Source organism: Pleurodeles waltl, chromosome 6 (genome assembly GCF_031143425.1).
Source record: "Pleurodeles waltl isolate 20211129_DDA chromosome 6, aPleWal1.hap1.20221129, whole genome shotgun sequence".
Taxonomy (NCBI): domain Eukaryota; kingdom Metazoa; phylum Chordata; class Amphibia; order Caudata; family Salamandridae; genus Pleurodeles; species Pleurodeles waltl.
This window is the reverse complement of record NC_090445.1, coordinates 627688858-627715471: the sequence shown is the minus strand read 5'-3', so window position 1 is coordinate 627715471 and position 26614 is coordinate 627688858. Positions and strand designations below refer to the sequence as shown.

At 45.2% G+C, this 26614-nt stretch overlaps 1 protein-coding gene across 2 annotated transcripts in view; it reads left to right on the top strand.

Annotated features, from left to right (window-relative positions):
• Positions 1 to 14623, top strand: part of LOC138300082 (mitochondrial glutamate carrier 1-like) — a 264150-nt gene extending 249527 nt beyond the window's left edge. For both annotated transcript variants that reach the window (XM_069238960.1, XM_069238959.1), the window contains one exon: positions 14391 to 14623. In XM_069238960.1, the coding sequence (XP_069095061.1) occupies positions 14391 to 14550 (160 nt within the window). In that variant the 3' untranslated portion in view covers positions 14551 to 14623. The remainder of the gene's footprint in view (positions 1 to 14390) is intronic.
• Positions 14624 to 26614: the final 11991 nt, after the last annotated feature.

Sequence of the window (26614 nt, the reverse complement as noted above, 5' to 3'; positions counted from 1 at the left end):
CAGTCAGGGAGCATCTCATAAATGTTCCTGCCTTCAACTTGCAGGGTTTGAAGGAGAACATTTTGTTTTCTTACAGAACAGATCTTCTCTCCACCTATAACAATAGGATGGGATTCAAATACTTAAATCATTAATTCCAGATCAATACAGGGTCACCAGCTTCACTGAGGAATGGTGGTGGTTGCAAAATGATGGCTGCAGCCATATCGTCTTCTGTTAGGAGACTGCAAGAGGATGATCAACACTAATACTAAACTGCTGCAAGATGAAGAACAACAATTAAAATTAAGTACACTGTACAGGTCATAGCTGGAGTCTTCTTGGTTATAATGCACAATGGTACTGTCTAATTTGCAATAGATGAAGCTCTCAGACAATACATACAACTCACAGGAACTTCCCAAGGAGATTGGAGATGACACCTGGGAAGTAACAGAGAATAATCAATTGAGCTGTAACTTGATGAGTCTCACACTCAACACATTAGCTTCTTTGAAACTGCCACCCCAGGAAATTTGATCCTACTTAGCGAACCTCACTCAAAACAGTGAGTGTTGGGATAAGCTGCAGATAAGGCAGCCACAATCAATCAGGAATTTGTAAAGTGCACTACTCACTCATGAGGGTCTCAAGGTGCTGAGGAGGGGAGGGGAGAGTGTGGGGGAGGTGCTGCTACTGCTCGAATAAGCATGTGGTGTTGTTTTACAGAGTTAGGGCCTTATTACAAATGTGTTGGTCAATTCCAAACCAAGTTTAAACCCCTGTTTATGCAGTGGTCCAAATTATGAGTTTGAAGGCATTTGAATTATCGCATGTGCTAAATAACTCAACTTTTTAAAACTTTGTCAGGTCAAACATGCCGAATTGTACAAGGGAAAACATGCTATATTTACTGTATCATGTTGTGAGTTAAAGACCAAAATCCATGTTATTTCCCATTAATGCATAATAGGAGTTATTTATCACACCTGATAAGTAACTTATCAGGCTCTAAGCATACTGTTGGTTTTAGTGATTCTTAATAAGTCCACCATGAAGGAAACTGCACACGACCTTGCTGTTATGCTGGTGGAACTTTAGGTAAGGCAGTACACAACATCCCCACTGAGTGCAACTGAACAGTTAGCTAATTTGATGCTCATGATGGAGTTAGGTTGACACAAAATCTCAGAGGAAATTGGCAGTGAGGCTTGTGGCTTGTTGAAAACACTCAGCAGCCCAACAACAGTATGTGTTCAGTGCCTAAAGGCATCGCTTTCAGGTATGAAGAAGAGGAAATGATGTGGGAGACACACTCATGCTTTAGAATGTATAATTAACATGGAGGATCTAAACTTTGAAAGCACACAAGTATAGAAGTGAACAGCAATGTGCCCAGAACCACTTTGGCTTTTAAATCTACTGAAGATAAACTGTGAACTGGGACTTTGAATATCAGATAAGCACATGCTACTCTGGCGACACTTGTAACTACGTGATTTATGGAGCCATGCTGGTCCCTTTTTACTTACAGGTACAGCGACAAGAATAATTATTTAAAGCATTTGCAAGTGAGTGTTTCTCTTTATTTACTGGCATTTGTGAAAGGCAATTCACCCAAAACGCGTCATGCTGCCGGAAGCTGGGAATCCATAGAGTGCTCCATTTGGCTCAAAATGGAGCCTTTTGGTTTGGTTTGGTTTGCAATATATATATATATATATGTCATCACAATAAACATTATTGATATTACTATTTTGATGTCAGATGATGCATTCGACAAAGGCGGCGCAGTCGAAACGCATGTTCTGACATCAAAACAAACCAGTGTTTTGATCCCGGAAAAGTGCTTCATGTTTTATTTGGTTATTGTGACGATTATTACAGGCACCGCAACCCGTAAGGAAAGAAGCACCAGCATGCCAGCAGATGTAGCTGGTAACATGCAGGATATATATACAGTATATATAAAATAAAGGTAATGCGTGGTGGCGGTTGGCTGCAGAGATTGCAGCCAACCCCTATAACAACCAGACTCCATTCCTGAGGCCCAGCCTAAATATTTTATTTTTTTGGGTGATGGGGGCAGCAAGTCTCCCCCAGTCATATCTCGGCCCCAGGACCTCATCCCGCCAAGCCTGGCCTGAATATTAAATTTTTCTGGGGAAAGGAGGCCTCTCCTGGGGCCAGGTCATGTGACCAAGGTTCCCCCCAGGGCACCCAGTGGCAATGTTGGGGACCGAACAGGGAGACTGAAGGGCCCCATCGTCCCTGCCAGCTCTCCATCTCCTGTGGGAGCCAGCATTGATGTCACAGAGAGGGAGCTGCTAAAGCAGATCCCTCTCTTTCTCACCCTCAGACACTGCAAATAAGCTGCCACGATTACGGTTGGATTCTGAGTTCTGTCCAGCTTTAATCTCCAGTTATTTCAGGCTTCTGTCATGCTCCAGCATTTTCTTTACTTGTAAGACTTTCTCAGCCTTCTTCTTTTATGCCTCCAGTCTCATTTTAGCCAACTGCAGCTTGAGCTCCTTTTTCGAATTCCTGTCCTTCAGCTCCTCTGGGGATAAGTTCCTGGAAGACACACTGCTCTCTTCCTTCACACTGCTCTCTGTCTCAGTGGGCAGATGGTCTCCCTCCTCTGGGAGCTCCCAATCAGGGCCAACAGCCAGGTTATCCTCTGTTCCCAAGTCAAGATCCCCCTCTTCAGGATCCCCACATTAGGTTCCTCATCCTCAGACTCATCAGGCTGGAATTATATCCTAGCGACTTCCTCATAGGCCTGGAGGGCTAAGTTAAGGTCCAGCTTTGTGGATATCTTTTTATGCAGTTTCTGCAGTTCAGCCCTGCTAATGCTGTCCACATTGAGCCTCTCCACTTCCATGGCATGAGAAAAAGAGGTTGGCAACTTAAAATTAGTAAAAGGAACAAGAGCCAATCAGACACTAGGGTAAATTTAGAAAAGCTTGAATTGGTCAGAGATTACTTATCTGGGACTTTAGTGTAATACAAAATAAATGTATGGCACTGCACAAACAAAGGTCAGAATCCTCACTGCTGATCACTAATGTAACACATTGTGTTACTGGTTGAGGTGGGTAAAACCCCTAACCAAGCAGTGACCACAATCCTTGTCAGGGTGAAGTCACAAGCAAACTCCAAATTGATCTGTGCGCAACCCTCTGAATGCTCAGCACAAAGCAGTAAGACTTAACTTAAGGGCGATGTGTAAAGCTTCTACGCATCAATTTAAATAGTAATAAAGTCAAAACATAATACAAGACAAATCCCACAAAAATGTAGAAAAATAGATTGTTTTAATACATAATTTAAGACCAAAACTGCAAAACTCCAATCAGAGGAGTCACAAGTTCAGGCCAACAAGGAGGGAGCATGGGCTTGCTACAGGTACCCAGTTGGGCCCGCTGAAAACCAATACCTTAAATCCTGGTTGCGCAAAGTTCCGGAGACCAGTCATGTAACTGAGGAAATACATTGCTCAGTGTTCGTTCTGAAGAGCCGCAAGGCTGCCTTGTTAACTCCTGCTTTATTGTCCAGGCAGCTGTCTATGAGGGAACTAGTGATGCAAAATCCTGCTTTGAGGATGTGTCATGCACCAACTGGTTCTGAAGATGCTGTAGTGCTTGCAATGCGAAGTATTGCACCATTGACAAGGGCTTGTGATGTGTAGGCCTGCATCGGGGATGCCTGCATCAGGGATGGCAGTTCCAATGAGGCTGTGGGCTGAAAAGGTGATGCAAAATCCTTTCTGATGGAAAGTCCACACACTAGAAGAGATGCATCTGTTACAAGTTACTCCACGCAGCACAGAAGATGCGTTTGTTCGGCTGGGTCCACACATGGGTTTCAGTCCCACTTCCATGGGCACCAGATTAGGGTGGCACCACTTTGCAGTGTAGAACTCATAGGTGACAGACTTCAGTTGCTGGATTCAAGGTGGTTGAAAGCCTGTCATGTCTTCTGATCAGGAGGCCAGCCAACAAGTCCTTTGAGTCACTCTGGCATCCTCAATTTAGAGATACAGGTACAGTCCTGTCCACCCAGGCAAGATCACAGCAGGGCAACAGGGTCAGCACAGCAGCCCTTCAAAGCAGTAGTTCAGTAGAGTGGTAGTACAACAGCCCTTCTTCCTGGCAGAGCCCACAAGTCCAGAAGTGTACTGAATAGTTTGTGTTTGAGATCCAATATTTACCCTGGTGCCCACTTTGAAGTGGGAGAGGCTTCCACATGGTTCCACCCCACGAGATGTGCTTGGAATTTCCTGTCTCCATGCATTGGCTCTGGATTATCTGGTGAGGTGTAACATGGTAGGTGACAGCCCCTCCCTCCTGTTACCTCAGAGTGGCCCATCCTGCCAACACCTAGCTTCTCTTTGTCTCACAGTCTGGGAACAATACAAAAATGCCAATTCCCAAATATTCATAGTCAGATGACCCCGGATACAGGCAGCAGACACCAAATGGTCGGAACAAGAAAATGCCATGTTTTGAAATGTGGCATTTTCAGACTTGTGGTTAAAAATTTGACTTTGCCATGAAAGAGGGCTTTCAATTCTTTAGACACCACACTCAATGTGTTTAACTGCTCTCGATTGAAAGTTTTCATCTTATTAAATGTAATAAAGTACTAAGAGAGAGGTAGGCCTTGCAGTAGTAAAAATGAAATTAAAAGTTTTTTCACTACAAGGACATGTAAGACTTAAAAGTACATGTACTCTTTTTTAAATACACTGCACTCTGCATTGCCTAGAGCCTAACTTAGGAGTGATTTACAGGTATTAAAAAGTAAGGTTTGGGCCTGGCAAAAGGTTTAATTTGTCAGGTCAACATGGCAGTTTGACACAGGCTTAAGTGGTAGACCTGAGACATGTTTAAAGTACTAATTAGGTGGGTAGCACAATCAGTGCTGCAGACCCACTAGTAGCATTTAATTTACAACCACTGAGTACAGATAGTGCAACTTTATTGAGGACTTACAAGTAACTTAAATATGACAATGAAGTATAAGTCAAGTCTACCATGTTTTAAGGAATGAGCACAAGCAATGCAGCACTGGCTAGCATTGGTAAAGTATGCAGAGCTCTAAAGTCAGCCCAGCAGAAACCATGTCAGCAAACTAGGTGGTTGAAACAAAAATGTTAGGGAGTTAACCACGCCAAGGATGCCAGGTTTCACAATTATGTAAAGCATCATTGTTTTAAAGTACTTGCTGCAATCTTTAATCGTATATTTTGATTGCACAAGACAATTATGACAGTTGCATTTAATGGTTCAAAGATGTCATTTGTTTAAAGTGCCTCTACATTACAAATGTTTACGAAATAGATGCACCCTAAAGAAATAAATACAGGCACCAGTGGACTCTCATTCACTCAGATGTGCAATTTTTCAATGCACTCATAAGAACACAAAATGGACTGAGGATTTGCAAAACCAAAGACGCCTCATAAATTATAATGGACAGATGGGTAGATCGCTAGTCCACCTTGAATAGATCAGCCTGGTTGTGGTTTAGCTTGTAGTCAGCTACTGATAATTGATGGTGAAGACAGTGAGTTTCCTTTATATTCAATAATTTACTACCTGCACTTAGCAGGGACCTGACAGGCCGACTAATAGATAGGTACTGCTTCTTGGATCTGGTTGTTACAATATAGTACCTTAACGAGGGCACGAGTCCTAAGAAAAATAGTGGGAGGACTAACTAGCATTCGAAATCTAGATTGACGTCACCAGAGGTGATGTCACAAATGAGATTATGTACTAAAATAACAAATTATTATAATCACGATAATGTGAAAACTATATTGTTCTATTATTTTAAATTTTAGAAATCAGAAGTGTTTCCCACATTATGTGTAACTGAACTTGGGAATAGCTGAAGGTACCAATATTTTTAAACAAACATGTGGAACTTTTACATTTTTATTTTGTCATTAGTAAGTAAGTAAAATATACTGGGTGCATTTTTAACTAGTTAAACTTGCTGTTGCTTGTGTTCATGTTACAGCTTTAAATTACAATAAGGTTACACAGTTGCAGTTTGTTAAGCAATAAAAGGGTAACAGGTGTTGGGATTTCAGTTCCTTCGCCTCTAGGGCAATTCCACAAATAAAAGAGGTGCGACCAGTGGGATGTGGGCATGCGACACTGTACACCAAAATCATGGCACCCCAAAACATAATCTAACAGTGTTCCAACATTTGTCTGGATCAGAGAGTGTTAAACCTCAATTTCATGAGTTGATGTGTCCTCACATTAAGGCGCCTCCCAAAACATCAATAATCAGGAGAACTACAATTCATTAACTATTCTCCAGCCTGGAATTGATTGGGTCTATTCAGTAACTGAGTTCTAGATCAATGTAAAGTTAAGAAATGTTATTGCAAAATTCAAAAGTAAAGCAGTACCCAGTCAATGTCATAAAGGCTCTCATATGCAGAGTTATAAAGAGTGTGTAAAAATCAGAAATAAGGGACTGATTCAGAGTTTGGTGCAGGGAGTTATTCTGTCACAAATGTGATGGATATCCAGTCCACTGTATTACAATTCCATTATACCCTATGGGACTTGTTATGCTGCAGATGTTTGTGAAAGAGTAACTCCTCTGTCAAAATCTAAGTTAGGCCCTAAATCTAAATGGGCAGCAAAATCAATAGGAAAATGGAAAGCATCCCTGCCAGCCTCTACGTCTCCAGAAAAATCTATAAAATATCCATCTCAGCCTCAAACTCAAGAGGTTTTTATACATTATCCTTGTATATTAATTCAACATTTCCGCATATCCATCATGATGTGAGCAAATGTATCAATTCTTCAGCAAGTAAGTGCACTTGAAAAATAAACAACATATTCACTTAATACCTTAGCACTATTGCATTTTATGAATAATTACTCAATACTCTAATGCCAACCGGAGATGTCAGAACAGAACATGAGACACCAACAATAAAGACTAATGTGAATGAATAGGTCTCAGTGTACAAGTGGAAGGAAAATTAAATGTGCTACATGTTACAGCTGAACTAGTGAAGATTCATCCTAAGCAAAATAATAATAACAGTGGAAAGTAATTGCAGTGTGACTGTTGTCTTGACACTTGTGGGAAGAGGTTGTGTGCAAGAGAAACTAGACTGGCTTCTGTCTTAAAAAAGATGGTGATTCATACAGAAGTGAGTTTAGTAATCATTAAAAATACACTTTTGAACATCATAGGAAAATGCTTTGCAAATTAGTCATATTGTATCCGTCTGTACAAGTGAAGTTGTGTGTTTAAATGCATACATTACTATTAAAGATGCACAAAAATGCAAACCCAACAAATCTCTAACACTAACACTTCGAGGCCAGGTTAAACACATACAGTGCTTGCAAATGCAAGCGGCTGAAGTGTTGTGGCACAAGGTGACAGCTCTCTTCTCCTTCAGCCTCTGGGTAAATGGAACGGAGTTCCCTAATCCATAAATAGTGGGCCACTCCATACCCCCCTCCGATTTGTGCCCCGATTGTAGTATAAAAGCTACAGCCAGCTGATGCCTCAGTGCAGTATGTCCCACTCTTCAGATGAATGTTACATCACTGAGTTTCACAATTCATAAGATGTCTGCAACCGTGAGTTCTGTGAGGACTTTTTGCCAAAAGTCGTGCAGCGGCAAATCTCGTTACCAATTTTGTAAGTAACTCAAGTGCCCAGGAACTTTGTAAGTAAGCTAAAATGTTAATACATGTCTGAGAATGGCAAGTGTTCAGCTCCATCAGGATCCCCACTGTAGTGCCTCCACCAGTGTCCTTTAGAGAGGGCAGTGCAGGGGTTTGAAGGCTCCATGGAATGAGCTAGGGGAGTTAAGGCAAGGGAAGATATCACAAGGAGGAAAGGGCTGGAAACATAAGGGTTTTGTCTAAAGAGCACTTTGTTGACATGAAACTTACTAGTTCTACTTGTGTGAATTACACAGCCTTTTAACAACAATGCATTTTCTAGCATCTGCCTTTGAGCTTCTTGAAATCTACTTAAAATTCAAGCATGGTCAAGGGATATGCATACATCTCCAGCAAGGCCTTATCATTCCTAAAACCCTTACCCAGTGGTGTAATTGAATAGCATCCATCAAATTAATTAAATTTTACAAGTGTCCCCATGGTGTCCAACAAATTACTGCTATTGGTGTCTTCGTGGATAAACAATGAGAGTTAATAGCACATTTGCATGCTGTTGTGGTGTGCACTAGATCACTTGGCTGGAATGTGGTGACAATCACTTTGAGGTCACAACGTTCCAGACAGTGTCAAGCTTCAGAGGGAGATTTGAATGTCGTCAGTTACGATCGGTTCGCTACCTGAGGAGGTTGGATAAACATGCTATAAACCTAATAAAGGTTTATGAAGCACCTTTGAAAGTGAAAAGTGTATTCTTAACAGTGGCGATGAGGAAGAAACTGTTGCCAACCTTCTAGATGAATTGGAACACACGTGACATATATTAAGCATCTGTTGAAGTGATATTGTGGACACCGGGGTGAGAGGGGAGCCGCCAAGAGAGAGTGGTACTGCTATGTATGTTTTTGCTGACCCAAGGTGTGTGTGGAACTTCGGTGCATTTTGCGACCGGTTGAAGGCAGTGAACTGAGCCGAAGTGTGAGTGGAACCTTGGCGTGTGCAACTGGTTGAAGGCAATGATTCAGGAGAGAGGTGTGCTCTTGTTGCTGTCTGCGAGCAAAATGATGACGTCGTGAGCACAAGACATTCTGTCCAGTGTGATTGGATAAAGATGGAGAATGTGAGTATTGCAGAGCAAGCAGTTTTGTTGCAATAACATTTCCTCTTACGTACAAGGGAAAACTTGACCGTAAATGCCTACACCCATTTTGGATAAATCCTTCTCAAGCGGGTCACTCTGCAACAAGTGGTGATCCGCACACCATTAATATTTAATTATTTATTGACAAGTGGATCACTCACAACAAGCAGTGATCCGCACACCATTAATATTAATCGTTGATCCGCACATCATTGATATTTAATTATTTATTGACACGTGGATCACTCAGGAACAAGCGGTGATCCACACACCTTTGAGATTAATCGGTGATCTGCACACCATTGATATTAATTAATTGCTGAGAATAAATGAGGCAGGATTTCATTATATTCCTATATATATATATATATATATATATATATATATATATATATATATATATATATATATATATATATATATGGGCAAGTTATTTTCCGGTCTTCTTTTCAGTGATCAGCACACTGCAGTCCTTTTAAACAATGGAGAAGAGGGTTGTTACCCCAAAGGCAGGCCCTAATGTCTGAACCTCCTCATTTCCTTTCTGATAAGGGCAATCCTATTTTGCCATGGAAAAGATGGAATCAGATATTAGGTTCATACTTATTTGTGATTGGGGGAGAAAAAGATTTTGCAGTACAAACAAGTTGTACTACTACATAATTTAGGAATAGAAGGGAGAAATAGCGTATGAGAGTTTGGAGGAAACCATCATTGGTCATGGGGAGGGTGAATTAGACAATGTTTTTGACATGTCTGTAACGATGTTGGAGAACCGTTTTGGTGCACAGATTAATGTGGTAATGGAAAGGCATAACTTTTTCATGAGAGTGCAAGGGAAACAGGAGAAAATAGGTACATATGTTGCAGCCTTGAAAACGTTAGCTTGTACATGTGAATTTGAACAACTGACTGATTCTCTTGTCAAAGACCAGATTGTCAGGTGCAGGAACAATGTAAAAGTACAAGAATTTTTTTTAGCAAAAAATCCCACTTTTAAAGACACGATAGCTAGAGTTGAAGGTATAGAGAATACTAGTATGTTAAATGCGTGATGAAAAAGAAAAATGCAACCTGCTTCTGGATGAGTCAGTGGATGAATTAAGATTTGTTGGTAGAAATGCAGAGCAGGAAGTAGACAATCATGAGAGAACGAAGTGCAAGGAGGGACATAAAAAGTTTGAGAATAATTTTTTCAAAATTATACTCAAATATCAACAAAAAGTGGAGGTGTGAGATGTATTAGAAGTGGGAGCGAAGGACATCTTTCCAATAGTCCTAGATGTTTCCCAAGGTTAGTAGTCTTCAAGAGATGTGGTAAGAAAGGGCACTATGCCAGGGTGTGTAGTTGGAATAAACAACAGGCAGTGAGTTGTATTGAAGGAGAAGAAAGATTTATTTTTACTATAAAGGATGATGAATGTGTGGACGCAGATCCAATGAAAATGCCAGAATCTGAAATTGTGGTGGGAGGAAAAAAAGGTTTTTGTACTTGCTAATTTAGGATCACCATACACGATGATTGGTGACAAGAATTGGAACTCAATATTTCAGAATGGAGAAATTGAATTACTACCACCAGATATAAATCCTGTTGGGTACGGAGGCAAGAAAATAGATGTTTTGGGTTTTTTGTTGATGAGAATTCAATTTGATGAGCTTGAAACAACTGGGAAAGTGTATGTAGCGAAAAGGGGCGAAAACCTTTTAGGTTGGAGACATCAAAGGGACCTGGGGATAATACAGAATCCAAATTCCAAACAGAAAGTGTTAATAATGGTGAATGATGGATTCTCAGACGAGATAGTTTCTGGGTTTCCTAAAGTATATGGAGATTATTTGGGGTTACTAAAGAATTTTGAACATAGAATTGTTCTCAAGAATGGTGCAATACCATGTGTGTCTAAAGTAAGGAAAGTTCCTCATATGATGTTAGCACCACTCTAACAAGAAGTTTAAAAAAATTAAAGAAAGAGGAGTAATTGAAGAAATTGAGTGCTCAGACTGGTTGCCCCCCATAGTTCTAGCACCAAAGGATGGGGGTAAAGGGATGTGTATGTATGTTGAGAGGATTAAATAAACACATCTGGGTTGATCAACCATTACCGAATATTTCTGAACATCTGGCTTTAATCAAAGATGCTAAGTTATTCATTGTGATGCATTTGTCCTCTGCTTACCACCAGGTTATGCTCTATCCTGATTCTAGGCCATTAACATCATTTGTAACCCTTTTGGAAGCATTTTGATTCATCCAGATGCCTTTTGGACTGGCTTCTGCAACTGCATGCTTTCAGAGGGTCATGAAGAAAGTGTTAGAAGGGTTGGAAAAAGTTTTGTTTTTCATGGATGTTATTTTGGTCTATGGACAAAATCAATGTGAACGTGATGAAATATTGTGGAAAGTGTTGGAGCAATAACAGAATGCATGCTTGGTGATAAAAAAGGAAAGGTTTATGTTTAGAGTATCCACTATAACTTATCTGGGGCACACTATCTTAGGTGAAGGTATAAGTCCAAAAATTGATTTAGCAAACTGCATTGTGGAAGCTCTCAAACCAGAAAACAAAGACCAAGTATGATCATTTCTTGGTTTGGCAGAACTTTGTTCAAAACGTATCAAAAATTGTGCTAGTGTTTCTAAACCATTGAGGGTGCTGCTAAAGAAGGGTGTCCAGTTCAACTGGATTGAAGAATGTGATCAGTTGTTCGAATTGTTTAAATGCAGCATTAGAAAATTGCCAACTTTGGGACATTTTGATGCTCACTGGCAAAAATTTCATTGTCCGATAACAGTCTGAAGGGATTGGGTGCAGTTTTAGCCCAAATGACGAATGCTAAAATGAAGGGGATAGCTTTTACTTCTCACTCATTAAAAGGTGCTGGAGAGCATTATTCACTTATTGAACAGGAGGCATTGGCTGTATATTGGCCAATTATCCACTTTAAGCTTTTTTATGGGAATACCATTTGTGGTCAGGTCGGACCATCAACCATGTAGTCATATGTTCTTATGTAAGGAGATGGAGAATGTATCCCCTAGCATCAGGAGGTGGTCAGATGATTTGGCCAATTATAATTTTACAGCTGAGTATATCCCTAGAGCAGAGAATGCAATGGCAGATTGTCACTCTAGACTGCTGATGAACCAGAGTGTAGATGTGTGTGAAGAAGTAGCTGTAGATTAGGTGTGTGAATCAGCCTTTGAGGAAAGTGAGTTGGATAATTCTATTTCAAACGACTTAGCATTATCAACATTAAAGGAACTCATTGTAAATGATTGACCAAAGAAGAAAAATATACCAACTAATGTGGAAGGATTTATTTGTGTTAAAGACAAGCTTAGCATTAGTGATGGGAAAGTGTTAAGGGGGGAATGGATGCTACCTCCTGATGTTTTGAGACAGAAGTAAATTAACTTGGCTCATGAAGGACATTTAGTGAGAAATTTGACCAAGGCTTGTTGGTGTGAATGGTACCGGTGGCCAAAAATGGATCAAGAGATTGAAGTGGTGGTAAAGGAATAATGCAAAACAAAGAAAACTTGCACATTTCCTCTGTCACTTATTGAGGTTCCAGTAAAGCTGTTGACTAAGCTTGGTGCAGATATAGCAGGGTCATTTGATCTTCTAGCCAATGACGAATGATATGTTATGCTGCTGGTAGACTATATGTCTAGGTGGGAGGTCATGAGGTGTGTCGCTACAGTAAACACTAAAATAGTAATCACGTTTTTAAAAGAAGAATTTTCTAAGAAGGGTGTTCCAAAATCTCTTATAACTGATGATGGTGTACATAATGTACCAAGGAAAGGAAGCATTTTCTTAAAGATTTATCAATAACTCATTTCAAGACAGCCCTATTTTCACTTGAAGTCAATGGTTTATCAGAGAGTATGAATAAGATAATAAGAAAATAGTGCACACCTTGTGCTCTTGAATAGGATATCCCTAACAGGAACATTGAGAGAAACCTGGTGGGCACACCGTATCACTCCTAATATCTATATCTCCATTTGTTTCACTGAAAGGCAGGAAACCACATTGTAAACTCAATCCCGTGTGGCTAAAAATAAGTGGGGAACAAAATGTGGACTTTCTAAATGATGAGCTTGTTCTGCGTAGGAGGGAACATCAAAATATTTAGTAAACTTGCTATGATGTTAAGAATTGTTCACATGAATCAAAGTCTAAGGTCAGTGACAGACTTTTAGTGAAAAGACCTACTATAATAAGAAAGGGGTGTTCTCAATTTCTGGGACCTTTTGTGATTACGTCTCTCAAAACGAATGTCACAATTTTAAACTCATGGGATGTCTGGAGTATATCTAGATTAACAAAACTAAATGAGGTTGGTTCAGGAACTATGCTAAAAGAGAGCCATAGGGTAGAGGATATGAATGATGGTAAAGAGTTTTTGTTAAGAACAGAGAGATATAAACCTACTTAGCACAAGGACTACGTAATAGGGAAAGTTACAAACTACAGAGTTAATTAAGTCATGAATGGAAGAATTTTATTAAATACAGGAACCTTCTATTGTTATACATAAAGTGAATGTATGTATATGTATACAATATGTTTCATTTTCTTTTTCTAAACATATGATTTCCATTCTGTAATTTGTTTCATTAGAAAATTATTTTAATATTTTTTTTTAACTGTTGAATTCTGATATGATATTATAAGGGAGGGAGATGTGTTGTGGCTCGCACTAGATCACTTGGCTGGAATGCAGTGACAATCACATTGAGGTCACAGCATTCCAAGCAGTGTCAAGGCTCTGGGGGAGATGTGAATGCGGTCAGTTACTGTTGGTGGGCTGTCTGAGGAGGTTGGATAAACATGCTAAGAACCTAACAAATGTTTTGAAGAACCTTTGAAGTGAAAAGCTTATATTGTGTCTACCATGTGTAGGAATTCCAATCCAATACCACCTCTTAGGTCCCCCCCATAGTGAAGTTAGGCAAGTTTTTCAAAAACAAAAGTACTAGGAAAGTCAAAATGAAACATGAAGACTAAACAAAGTGTGATGTAAAGCCAATGAACAGTCTGCATAGAAAAGAATATTAATGAGTACTAATCAAGCATTGAGAGACTAACGATTCTGGAGGTCAGGTACATAAAGTGAAAATAAAGACTACATGTAACATGGCTTCTTTTTGGACAGGCAGTCCAGTGCACCAGTAACCCAAGGGGTAACATACAGATACACGTAAACAGGCAAACATACTCACCTACATTCCTGCAAGACACCATTGTCATGTATAAGACCTTCAGCCATTCCTGGGTGTTTGGTAAGTACTGTTTACCATGTGGGGAATTTTAAGCTTGTACTCCTGACAGTGATAGTTGCAGCAAGACAGCAATTCACAAAATACAAGTGTGTGTCAGTGAGTGGGTATCATCCTCGGTATTTGATTCGGATCTCAGAGAAGTATGATCCCCGCCAAATGTAAACCTATTCAGCACAGACTGTTGCAGAAATACATGATTATCTTTATGGTTTTACTGATTAGTGTGATTGCTCTGCTATTATAATTGTGAAAGTTAGATAATGCATGATTGTGTGCTTACATTGTGTTTCCTTCATAGGAGCATTTGGCAGAAGGAGGGTCCATCCGCATTCCTGAAAGGGGCTGGATGCCGCGCTTTGCTGATTGCACCTTTGTTTGGCATCGCCCAAGTGGTTTACTTCTTTGGAATTGGTGAAGCTATTATTGACTTTGCACAGTACAGCCGCTTCGCACTGTAAATGTTACCATTCCTTGGCGTGACAGTGCAAGAAATGCCAGCTCTAAATATAAATGCTTACGTGGAACCAAGAATCTGAATTGTCTATTGTTTACATTTTGATCCTTCACAAATGTGGGGTTACTTGTTTTGTCTGTAATCAACAGTCCTTTCCATTGATGGACTGGTACCACATTTTGATTTTTGGATGGTATTTCAGGGCTAAATGCAAGTCATGTTAGTCCGGGACATTAGGGCGTATGTTAGGAACATCACCATACTAAGGGGCCTATTTACTGTTATGTTGCTGGATTGTCATTAACACGGTACACAGTAGTTGGTCTGTATAACCACCAACTACTGTGTTGGTGGCCGTTGATAACAAAAACTCTCCACATGTAACGGAGTTAATGTGCAGTTACGACGTGTCCTTCCACAGCACTCCCAGACCGCGTGCAGCAGGCACCATTTCATTCATTTTTCCACGTCACATAGGGGTGTTCCATGAACAGCATAAAACACAGGGAGTTTTCCAACATTCCCCATGGACACAAGTTCTTATTGGTAGGGTCCGTGATTCAGATACGTCACTGAGGCCGCGACTCTACATTTACAAGCCCATTGTGCCGCAGGTGTATCACTTTTTCCCCACATAAAAAGTGTAAATATTCCCCTAGGCTTGTAAATATGCCCCTAGGGGTGTTGCTGTTAAAGGTTGTTTGTTTAAGGTGGATGGGGGGAACTAAACGAGCCACACCACTCAAGCAATTAAAAGAACCATATGATTTGAATCATAATATTTTTAAAAAAAGGTGGTTTAGAGAATGGGCAGTGTTGTAAAGAGCCATCCGGCCTCTCCTATAATTTGTATCCTGTTCTGCGCGTCCAGGCGGAGTGTGGAACAGAGGTTATAAATAAAGAGGGGCTGCTCTGACGCAGTTGTTCCCCAGTACGCCACACCAGTGTCAGTGCGTTATTCCTGTATAGCCAAAAGGGCCATATCTACACTGGCGGCGAGTGGGCCCATGCAACCTGTGCCGTGCAGGAAAGGAAAAAAGATGTGTTCGGAGCCCACCCGAACGCGCCCGTGATAGCTGGTGATCCCGCCCACCCCGATCCAGCCGGGAGATAAAAGAAAAGGAGTTTCGTGGCTTACCGGAGTGGAGTGGACACGCCGCACCACCGGTGAGACCCGCTGCGCGCCCGCAGGGTCACTGCCCATCTGTGCCCGGTGCGCTAATCGGCGCTGTGTGCGTCGTGGTCGCGGACCCAGGAACAAAGGAGGCAGTCCTACCTCGGATGGTGAGTCTGTCTCAGCGCTCCCGTCTGAGGCCTGGAAACAACACGTCGGGGGCGGAACCGAAAAGTATGCTCGGTTGCCGGGAGACGGCAACGCGAGCACACAGCCGCACTCCCCTGAGCGAGGGGCGCGCTGGCTGGTCCCGGAGCGCCTGAGCTCCGCATAGTCCGACGGAAAGGAGCGGAATTGCTCCGTGAAAAAAAAAAAAAGAGAGAGACAGAGAAAAAAATATATATATTTAATTAAGGCAACCTCGGAGGAGAACAGTCCCAAAATAGGCCCCAACAACAAAGAGAGGAGAAGGGGAAGTGACAGAATAGTGAAAAGGGGCAGTACGGTGTGCACACAAGAAAAAAAAAAAATATACAGCAAACCATAAAAGCAGCAGCAGTGAAAAGGGGAATTAGAGCCCTCACAAGAAAGAAAAAAAAAGGGAACTTAAGTGACTTAACCGCAACAAGGGCATAGTAGAATAGGAAAGATGAGTGCGCCACAGCAAGACAACCCTCAGCCACCTGCGCAAGTGAACACCAGTGCCCATTCCTCAGTCACTGCGCTGCCCACATTTAGCCAACTGATTGATCCGGCCACTGCAGCGCCAAGATGGTGCCTATGGTTAAATCGTCTGGAAAACTACTTCTGTGCCACAAGAGAAACAGATGGAGCGGTACGCAGATCCCTCATGCTGCTGATGGCCGAAGACGAGCTGCAAGAGTTATTTGATTCTCTCCCAGACACAGGTGATAAGTCAGATTTTGATGCTGCAGTCGTAGCGTTGAACAGACATTTTGACCCACAGCTAAACTCAGACTACGAACGCTTCAAGCTTCGCCAGGCTCAACAAAATGATGTCGAGTCAGTGGACATGCTTTACGCGCAGATGAGAAAGCTAGCAAGTTCGTGCGTAGGGCTTAATCAGCAAGAGGAGATTAGAGCCCGGATCATCCAGGGGTGCCGGTCCAACGCCCTGAGGAAACTCATCTTACGCCAGCAAGGCATCTCTCTTGACGACATTCTGGTTTTGGCACGATCACACGAACTATCAGCGGTGCGGGCGGATGCCATGGCAGCGGTGAGGGGTCAATCGTTGGCAGCCGCGTCAACCACACGTCCAGTTCAAGTAAAGGAAGAGCAGATAGAGGCCATCCACACTTGTACACCATCTGCATGCAGGCCGAACTCTTTCAGGCCCAGTGAACGCACCTGCGGAAGCTGCAGGTATGAACACAGAACAACGGCGGGGTGCCCGGCAAAAGGGAAAATGTGCAACCGGTGTGGCAAGAACAACCATTTTGCTAAAGTGTGCAGGTCAGGACGAAACAGGCCAGTAGATCAGAAGGGGAAAGACGCCAAAGTCAGGAGTGTGAGTAAAGACAATGATGAATCTAGAGAAAGCACAACTCAAGGGATGCCCGTCTTTGAAGAAGATGAGGATGAAGACATCTTCGTGATCTTGTTCACTGGTGGGAGACAACAAAAGAAGCACCTCCACAATGAGCAACATACAAGTCAACGGCATGTCAGCAACAGTACTCATTGATACGGGCGTCCGATAATGTAATGGATGACACCCTGTTCTGACAGTTGGTCCCGACACCATCTCTTACCCCAACCACCACTAAAATATATAACTATGGAGGTCGAGAGCCGCTTCCGCTAAAAGGCACGGTGGAAGTGTCTGTGGCCAGCGGAAGTGTTTCAACGCAAGCAAAATTTGATGTAGTAACAGGAGAACGAGGCACACTGTTGGGATGTCACACTGCGGAGGAGCTGGAACTGGTGTTCTTTGCGCGACAAATATATGAGTCCCATGTCGAACAGCTGGTTAGGGAGTTTCCGCAGCTCTTTGAAGGGCTGGGATGGCTAAAAGACAAACAAGTTAAACTTCACATAGACCCAAGTGTCACGCCAGTTGCTTTGAGACATAGACGTATGCCGTTACACTTGCGACCTGCAGTGGAAAAGGAGTTGCAGCTACTCGAAAGCCAAGGAGTAATTGAAAAGGTAGAAGGGCCAACACCGTGGGTTTCACCTCTGGTAGTAGCTCCAAAACGCAAGCAACCTGGCGCCATTCGTCTGTGTGTGGATATGCGCATACCCAACAAAGCCATCAAGAGAGAGAGACACATAACACCTACCATGGACGATATCATAGCAGACCTGAATGGAGCACAGTGGTTTTCAAAATTGGACCTGAATGCTGGGTATCATCAGTTAGAATTGGATCCAGAGAGTAGAAACATCACCACGTTCTGAACGCATGTGGGGCTCCGGCGGTATAAGAGGTTGAGCTTTGGGGTGTCCTCGGCTGCAGAGGTCTTCTAGAATGCTATTCGAGAGACTTTGTCTGGGTTACCGGGGGTCATAAATCTGAGTGATGACATCCTCATATACTCAAAGACAAGAGACGAACACCATCATCACCTGAGAGCCACTCTGCAGAGGCTGGCAGATGCAGGGCTAACACTCCACAAGAAAAAATGTGCATTTTATCGAACGTCAGTGGAGTTTTTTGGTTATGTGTTCTCCAAAGAAGGCTTGCAAGTAGACCCACGTAAAGCTGATGCCATTCGGCAAGCCAAGGTTCCGAAGAATCCCACGGAAGTGAGAAGTTTCCTAGGCATGGCAACCTATTGTGGGAGGTTCATTCCACAGCTCGCTACCATGGCAGAACCCCTCCGACAACTCACGATAGGAGTACAGAAATGGGAGTGGAGCCCGACCGCAGACAAAGCATTCACAGACATCAAAGCAGCGCTGTTAGATAATTCAACCATGGCGTACTTTAATCCCCACTGACGGACGGAGGTCGTGGTTGATGCCAGCCCCGTAGGCCTTGGTGCCGTTCTTCTTCAGGAACAGAATCATCAGGAGTGGGTTCCGGTTGCGTATGCCAGCAGGGCGTTGTCTGCAGTTGAGACCAGATATGCCCAGATTGAGCGAGAAGCTTTAGCAATTCGATGGGCGTGCAGACATTTTCATTTGTATTTATATGAATTTTGAGTGGTAACTGATCACAAGCCCTTAGTGTCCCTATTTGCTGGAAGCCCGCGTCTGATGCCTCCACGAATAGAGCGGTGGACTGTCTTACTTCAACCCTATCGGTTCACGGTGGTCTATCGACCAGGGGTAAACAACCCAGCTGATTACTTGTCTCGTCACCCGTCTCTAATAATGTCCGATGAATACCAGGAACAGGATGAAGAGAGCACAGAAGTGTTTGTTAACATGGCTGTACAGTCGGCATGTCCTAATGCCCTTGGGGTAGTCGATATTGTGGATGCCACCAAAACAGATGTGGTATTGAATCAGGTCAAGGAAGCCTTAGAGCGCAGAAAATGGAAACATTTCCTGGAAAAGACAAAAGTATCCAATCTGGAAAACAAGGAGACCATGCAGGGAATGTGGAGGGTGTGAGATGAGCTGTCCAAGGGCTGATTCTTCAGAAAAGGAGAATTGTACTGCCTCGGAGTCTGTGGGCTCGAGTGGTGGGGTTGGCCCATCAGGGTCATCAAGGTGCTGCCAAGACCAAAGCAAGGTTCCCTAGCATAGACGGTCAGGTTGATGAGCTGGTGGGGAAGTGTCATTCGTGCATTATCACATCCGGAGAGCCACCTAGCTGCCCAATCATCACTGAGCCGGCTAGTCATAAACCGTGGACCAAAGTGAGCATGGATTTCGGAAGCTTCCCAGACGGGAGGTTGACAGTCGTCCTTATGGGCCCGTATACAAAGTTTCCGATTGTTGAAGTCGTGTCATCGACTTCGTTTGAGAATGTACGGCCCGTACTTCAAAAGACGTTCGCCATGTTTGGACTCCCTGACAAGATCAGGACCGACAATGGGCACCCGTTCCATGGACAAGAGTTTCGGTCTTATCTGGATTGTCTGGCCATATGTCATCGTAAGGTCATGCCTTATTGGGCTCAGGCTAACAGTGACGTTGAAAGGTTTATGCAAACTTTAAACCGAGCTCTACGGATAGGTGTGGAACAAAGAGAAGATGGTGAAAGATTTTTGCAGCTTATCGCCAGACCCCGCACAGCACCACTGGGTGCGCTCTGGCGGCGTTGATGTTTAAATTTCCACCACGAGATTGTATCCCGCCTGGTCCTCACTGGGTGGCCCCAGAACTAGATGTCCAAGCTACCCAGCGCCGCCGAGAAATCACTAACCAGAAAGCTACGGAGAAACGGCAAAGTAGGTTTAGAGACTTTCAAGAAGGTGACATGGTGGTAGTCAAAAGTCGTCGGCCAGGAGGAAAGTTCCAAACAACTTTTGAACCTGAACCGTGGCAGATCATTGGTGTGAAAGGTGCCATGGTAACCACAGCTCGAGGAAGGCAGAGAGTCACCAGGAATATGTCACACTTCAGGAGAGCGGGAGTCTTAACTCCGTCCGGGGAAGATCGATGAAGAGTCTGGTGTCTTCCCGAGTGATGAGGGAGGGGCTGAAAGTGGTATTTTATCTGTACCGGGTATGCATAACCCCTCGGGGAGGAATGTCGAGCCTGAAGGGTTGCCCAACAGAGGAGGAAGATATCATCTGCGTCCTAATCCCATGCCGAACAGTCAACTCAAAGACTTTGTTTGTCGTCTATACTAGTCACAGGTGAAGTCCTGGTATCATCATCCCGTGACGGCACTCCCAGGATATTGCAAGGAGGAATCTGGAAAAGAGCTTGTTGTTATTTCTTTTGTGTTGTTCGAGTCTTAGGTGTTCCACTGTGGACTTTTTCTTTTTTTGTTTAGGTATGGTTGGGTATAAATTTTTGTTTTACTTATTCATGTGAATTAAAACATGGGAGGGATGTAGAGAGCCATCCGGCCTCTCCTGTAATTTGTATCCTGTTCTGCGCGTCCAGGCGGAGCGCAGAACTGAGGTTATAAATAAAGAGGGGCTGCTCTGATGCAGTTGTTCCCCAGTACGCCACACCAGTGTCAGTGCGTTATTCCTGTATAGCCAAAAGGGCCATATCTACAAGTGTCAGCCTAGGGAAAACAGTGGATGGTCAGACAGGATGCACTGATATTAAAATGGAGACAACCGTGTACCAGGGCAGAAATATTGTGCACCTTGTCATCTCACAGGCTGAGTTTGGTTGAGGTATGATAAATCTGCGTGGTCCTAGGGCGCCTGCACACTTACTTATGTTGCATGTGCACACTGCACAAGTCCTGCCTGTAAGGCTCTGCTGGGAAAAAAGTGTTGTGTACATACGTTGAATAAGCACATTTTTTATGATTAGCGCATTGCACTGACTTCCCCGGCATTCATACTTAATGAGCTGCTATCAGCATTTAAATGTGCTTTAATGGCAGAGTTATGGATAACTGATTATGTTTACCTATAGGAATTCGGCAGTATGACTGGATACTTATGTAGTCACAAAAAGAAATGACACGTATTAGCGATATTATGCCAGTTTTTCTTAACGCATTGGTTAAATTGTTAATGTTCACACTGAAATATGGCACATTGGCATTTTTTTTCAGCTGGGAGCATTTTCTTTTGAAAACCCTATTGTCCAATTAAGCAGGGAAAATTTCTGTTTTTTGTCCACTTTCTTGAAATCTATTGAAAAACATAACTTTGTGAATGAGAAACAGGATGACATAGTTTTGTTCATGTATTCCACTGAAGTATTCATGCTTCAACAAAAAGGTGGTGAATGGAGCAAGTGGAAAAACAAACCCTCAAAGCACATAACTTTTGCTTCAAACACACCAATACAAGCAAGGTTGATATAAAGGAAAACGTGAATCAAAAAAATGTGTTTCTATCAAGAGCAAGAAATGTAGCATTATTAACAGTTTACTTCTCATTAAAGTCTATGGTGCTAATGAGCAAAAATTAGAACTTTTTTTAATTAAACATTGCTTTAAAACATTACGTATATTTCTGTGTGTGCTTGCTATCAGTGTGTGTGGTGAAAAGCACATTCATCAGTATTTGAAAAAAGCTTTGGTAAATTCTAAATACCCTTCATTTAACAGCACGTACTTTCCTAAAAGGCTTGCAATGTAGCCACTCGTATGAATGTGACAGAGAAGACAAGGACATGAATGCACGCTTGAAGTCGGATCACAAAACATTTCTGGCTGGCACTATTATATGTTTTTGGTGGCAATTAGGAGAATGCTTGATGCAAACACCTTTTGTCACCATATTTTGAAAGCCTGTTATTCCATTGCGCCTAGCCTTGAAGCCATCACAGGCCTGCTTTTACACCACTTGACACTTTGGCCCTCATTACAACCCTGGCGGTCGGTGATAAAGCGGCGGTAATACCGCCAACAGGCCGGCAGTAACAAAAAGGGAATTATGACCACGGCGGATACCACCCACACAGACAGCCACTTTAACACACCGACCGCCACGGCAGTAGCAACAAGCATCGCGGCGGTAACCGCCAACAACCAGGCGGAAGACAATGTACCGCTCACACTATTACAACAGGCCTATCTGCCACCTTTTCTGGAGTGGTACCAACGACATCAAAAGCACGGCGGAAACAGTACACAGAAGGCAAAGGACTCACCTCTGGAGACACAGGGGAGAACCACGCCACCATGGAGCCCGAGTTGCAGGTGTTCCCCTTGCTCGTCTATCTCCTTCTTCATTATGACATCAGTGCCAGCGAAGACGAGGAAAAAGAGAGTGACACACACACACGCAATACCCCCACCCACAACACCAGACGCAAAAGCAGATGCAGTGAGAAAACATATCTACCCCGTACCCCTCAGAAACAATGCAAGGCAAAAGGAATTGATTAAAGTGAGTGTAATAAGATCAAAATCTAGAGATTGGCATTTCAAAATCAAAACAATATATACATATGTACAAATGGAGGGACACACTGTCTGTGGGCCACAGGGCCACATCACATAGGCCAAGGCCCCACTTGACTCCTGCAACAACACGGAGAGAACACCGCAGGGGCATCAGGTTGAAAATACACAGGCACCTCAGGGGGATGGGGAACAGGGGGACACCGCAGCCGGAAGATGGTGCAATGCCAGTGGTCCTGGAGGGGTCTACATGCCCTGTGCGATGTCCTGGGGAGTGCAAGGTCACAGTGTCTCAAGTGGGTGGTTTGACCACTGCTTGGACCTGGGGAAAGCAAGGCCACAGTCTCTCAAGTGGGTGGTTTGCCCACTGCTTGGTCCTGGGGAGTGCAAAGCCACAGTCTCTCAAGTGGGTGGCTTCTTCCACTGGTTCTGGAGGGGGCCTTGTGCCCAGTGTGCTTCATCGTGGCAAGGAGGGGGTGAGTGGATGGCTTCTCCACTGGTTCTGGAGGGGGCTTTGTGCCCAGTGATGCTGATCTTGGGGAGTGCAAGGTCACAGTCTCCCACCTGGGTGTCACACCAACAGGATTTGCATGGTCCAGGATGCACTAGAGTCCATGGATGCAGTACTACACACTGCCCGCCGGCGGTGATTGCTGCTCAGTGGTGCCAGTAGTGGGGCTGGTGTCAGGCCTGGCAGTGGTGGGGGGAGGCTTCTGCCCATCCCCTGCAGCCTTGGATGGCTGCCCACTGGGGCTGCTGGCGGTGCGAGCAGTGGTGAGGGGAGGCTCCTGACTGTTCCCTGCAGTCTTGGATGGCTGCCCACTGGGGCTGCTGGCGGTGCTGGCAGTGGTGGAGGGAGGCTCCTGCCCGTCCCCTGCAGCTTCGATTGGCTGCCCACTGGAGCTGCTGCTGCCAGTGGCGGTGCTGGCAGTGGTGGGGGGAGGCTCCTGCCCATCCCCTGGAGCCTCGGATGGCTGCCCACTGGGGATGCTGGTGGTGCTGGCAGTGGTGGGGGGAGGCTCCTGCCCATCCCCTGCAGCCTCAGATTGCTGCCCACTGGGACTGCTGCTGCCGGTGGCGGTGCTGGTGGCAGTGCTGTTGTCAGGAATGCCAGTGGTGGGGGGAGGCTCCAGCCCTTCCCCTGGTGGTAGGGGCTCAGAATCAGTCCCAGCACCAGGCCTCCTGTCCTTCCTGCCTGCAGGGGCAGGCCCCTTGCCCCATCCCAGCTGGTGGTGCCTCCTAGCCCTTGGCAGCTGGTGGTGCCTCCTTGCACTTGGCAGCCAGTGGTGCCTCCTTGCCCTTGGCAGCCAGTGGTGCCTCCTTGCCCTTGCCCTTGGCAGCCATTGGTGCCTCCTTGCCCTTGGCAGCTGGTGGTGCCTCCTTGCCCTTCACCTTGGCAGCTGGTGCAGGCACACTGTCAGTGCTGATGGCTGGTTCCCTGGAGCCTCTCCCACCTGCAGTAGCTGCCTACACTACTGTGGCCATGGACTGGGTGGCTGAGATGCTTACCTGGGTTCTGAACACCCTGAAGGACGGGGGAGGGGTAGGGAAGAGGTCAACGGCGGAGAGGAAAAGCTTCTTAGGGACACTGGGGCGGGAAGAGGGTGAAGGTCTGGGAGTGGAGGAAGAGGGAGTGGTTGTAGGAGGTGTCAGTCTGCTGTGTTTGGGTGCAGGTGCATGGGCTGGATGCTGTTGTGAGGTGGATGGCTGTTGGGTGTCTGAGTGCCTACGTTTGGGTACTTTGGGAGGAGGGGCACAGAAACAATGGGAGAGGACACAGGGGACATGTGCATGGATGTGGGGGTGGTGACTGCAAGTGAGAGGTGTGTAGTGATAGGCGTGATGGAGATGGTGGTAGTGGATGAGGATGTAGTGCATGCAGGTGCGAGTGGAGACACTACTGGGAGGGTGGTGGACGAGGAGGCGGAGGGGGACACAGTGGAGGCAGTGGATGTTGGTGTGTCTGCATCTAGATGGTGTTTGTGTGAGTGCCTTTGGGGTGATGTGTGGTGCTGTTTGCCTGAGCCACTCCTTTGTGTTGTCTGAATGTGTGCTTGGTATATGTTGGGGTTCAGGGGAATGGGACTGGGTAGAGGAAGTTGGAGGGGGGAGGCTAGAGACAGGGACAATGGCTGCCATCAGGGAGGAGGCCAGAGCCTGGATTGATCTCTGTTGGGCCGCCATGCCAGTGTGAATGCCCTCTAGGAATGCATTTGTCTGTTGCATTTTGGCTGCCAGCCCCTGGGTGGCATTCACAATGGTTGACTGCCCAACAGAGATGGATCTCAGGAGGTCAATAGCCTCCTCACTCAGGGCAGCAGGGCTAACTGGGGCAGGGCCTGAGGTGCCTGGGACGAAGGAGGTGCTCACCCTTCTTGGTGAGCAGGCACGGGAAACACGCTGAGGGGCTGCTGGGAGGGTGGTGCTGGTACAGGGGTGGAGGCTGTATCTGGTGTTGGGGTGGCCACAGAGGTGACTGCCACCACCAGGGAGCTTCCATCGGAGGAGGTATCACTGTCAGAACCGTCCCTTCCAGTCTCCGCCAGGATGCGCCCCTCGCCCTCCGTCCCACTGGTGCCCTCACCGTCGGTGGATTCGGCCTCCTGGGCCATGTGGGATGCAGCTCCCTCCATAGCCGGTGCCTCTGCTCCTCTGCCAGATGATGCTAATACACATAGGGAAAGGGTGACAAAAAAATTGGGGGGAGACAAAGGATACACTTGGTCAATGGCTGCACCAGCACCACCGTTGACGTGTACAGCACCCTAACACAGGGAACAGGCCTATGCACTATGCAATGCACTACCAGTCACAATGCTAGTCACCAGCCCAAGGACAGGAATACCTAACTCCAATAGCAGCATACCTCACACCCACAGACCCCTGCCTAGTAGTGGATGCCTACTACCTTTGTGGGAGGTGGGGTTAATCAGCCCCTGCCCAACATGGGACCTACCCTGCAATGTCCGGCCTGGCCTAGGAGCCCCCACAGGCCCACATCCCCCACCTGGAGACCACCCCATCACACGCAAGTAGTATATTGGGAAACTGTACTCACCCCCTTGTGGCTTCTGTGGTGCCCTCAAGCACCCATCCAGCTCCGCATAGGCCACTGCCAGTATGCGGAACATAAGGGGGGTCAGGGTTCGACGGGCACCCCTTCCTCATTGGGAGGCCATCCCCAGCTGGGCCTCCGCCATATCCGTGCCCAGCGTCTCAGGTCCTCCCACCGTTTTCAACAGTGGGTGCTCCCCCTGCCGTAGAATCCCAGGATCCGCACGTCCCTTTTTTTTCTGATGGGCGCTGATCTGCAGACAAACATAGAAAAAGGTATCAGCCATACCATCCGGCCTCTTACACTCATGGCCCACCATATCCCACACATCCCCTTACGCACAGACATTGCCCAGCATACATGGAGCATGCTGCCCAGGACCCTTCCACCACCCCCCCACTTACACGAGGCCCCCACACACAGCCCTCCATTCATTCATGCCCATGCATCGTGCTCCCAGTGTACTCACCTGTTGGTCTGGAGGCCCATACAGCATTCGCTGCTGGGGTAGGACCCCATCCACCAGTCTCTCCAACTCTGCAGCGGTGAAGGCAGGGGCCCTTTCCCCAGTGACTCAAGCCATGGTCGGTTCCAGACACAGGTCACAGCAGCACTTGCAGTGTAGGTCGTCTACTGTTGAAGGTCAGGTAGCAAGTGAGAGAACAGATAAAAAATGGCGGTCAAGTCCCCAGCGGTGCGTATCGTCACCGTCAGCGTACATCACCATTGGCCACTGTTACCCATAGGGCCCAATGATAACCAATGAGGAGTTGCACTGTGGTACTCGACCGCCTCCCGCAACGGCGCACAACGTCAGCAGTATTACCTCATTTCCACCTGTCCATCCACACAGGATAGGCAGACGCCATTTCAGAAGGGGGGCAGGCCATGGCACCTAAATGTGTCAAAGTACACATAGGCACCATTTGGGCCTATCC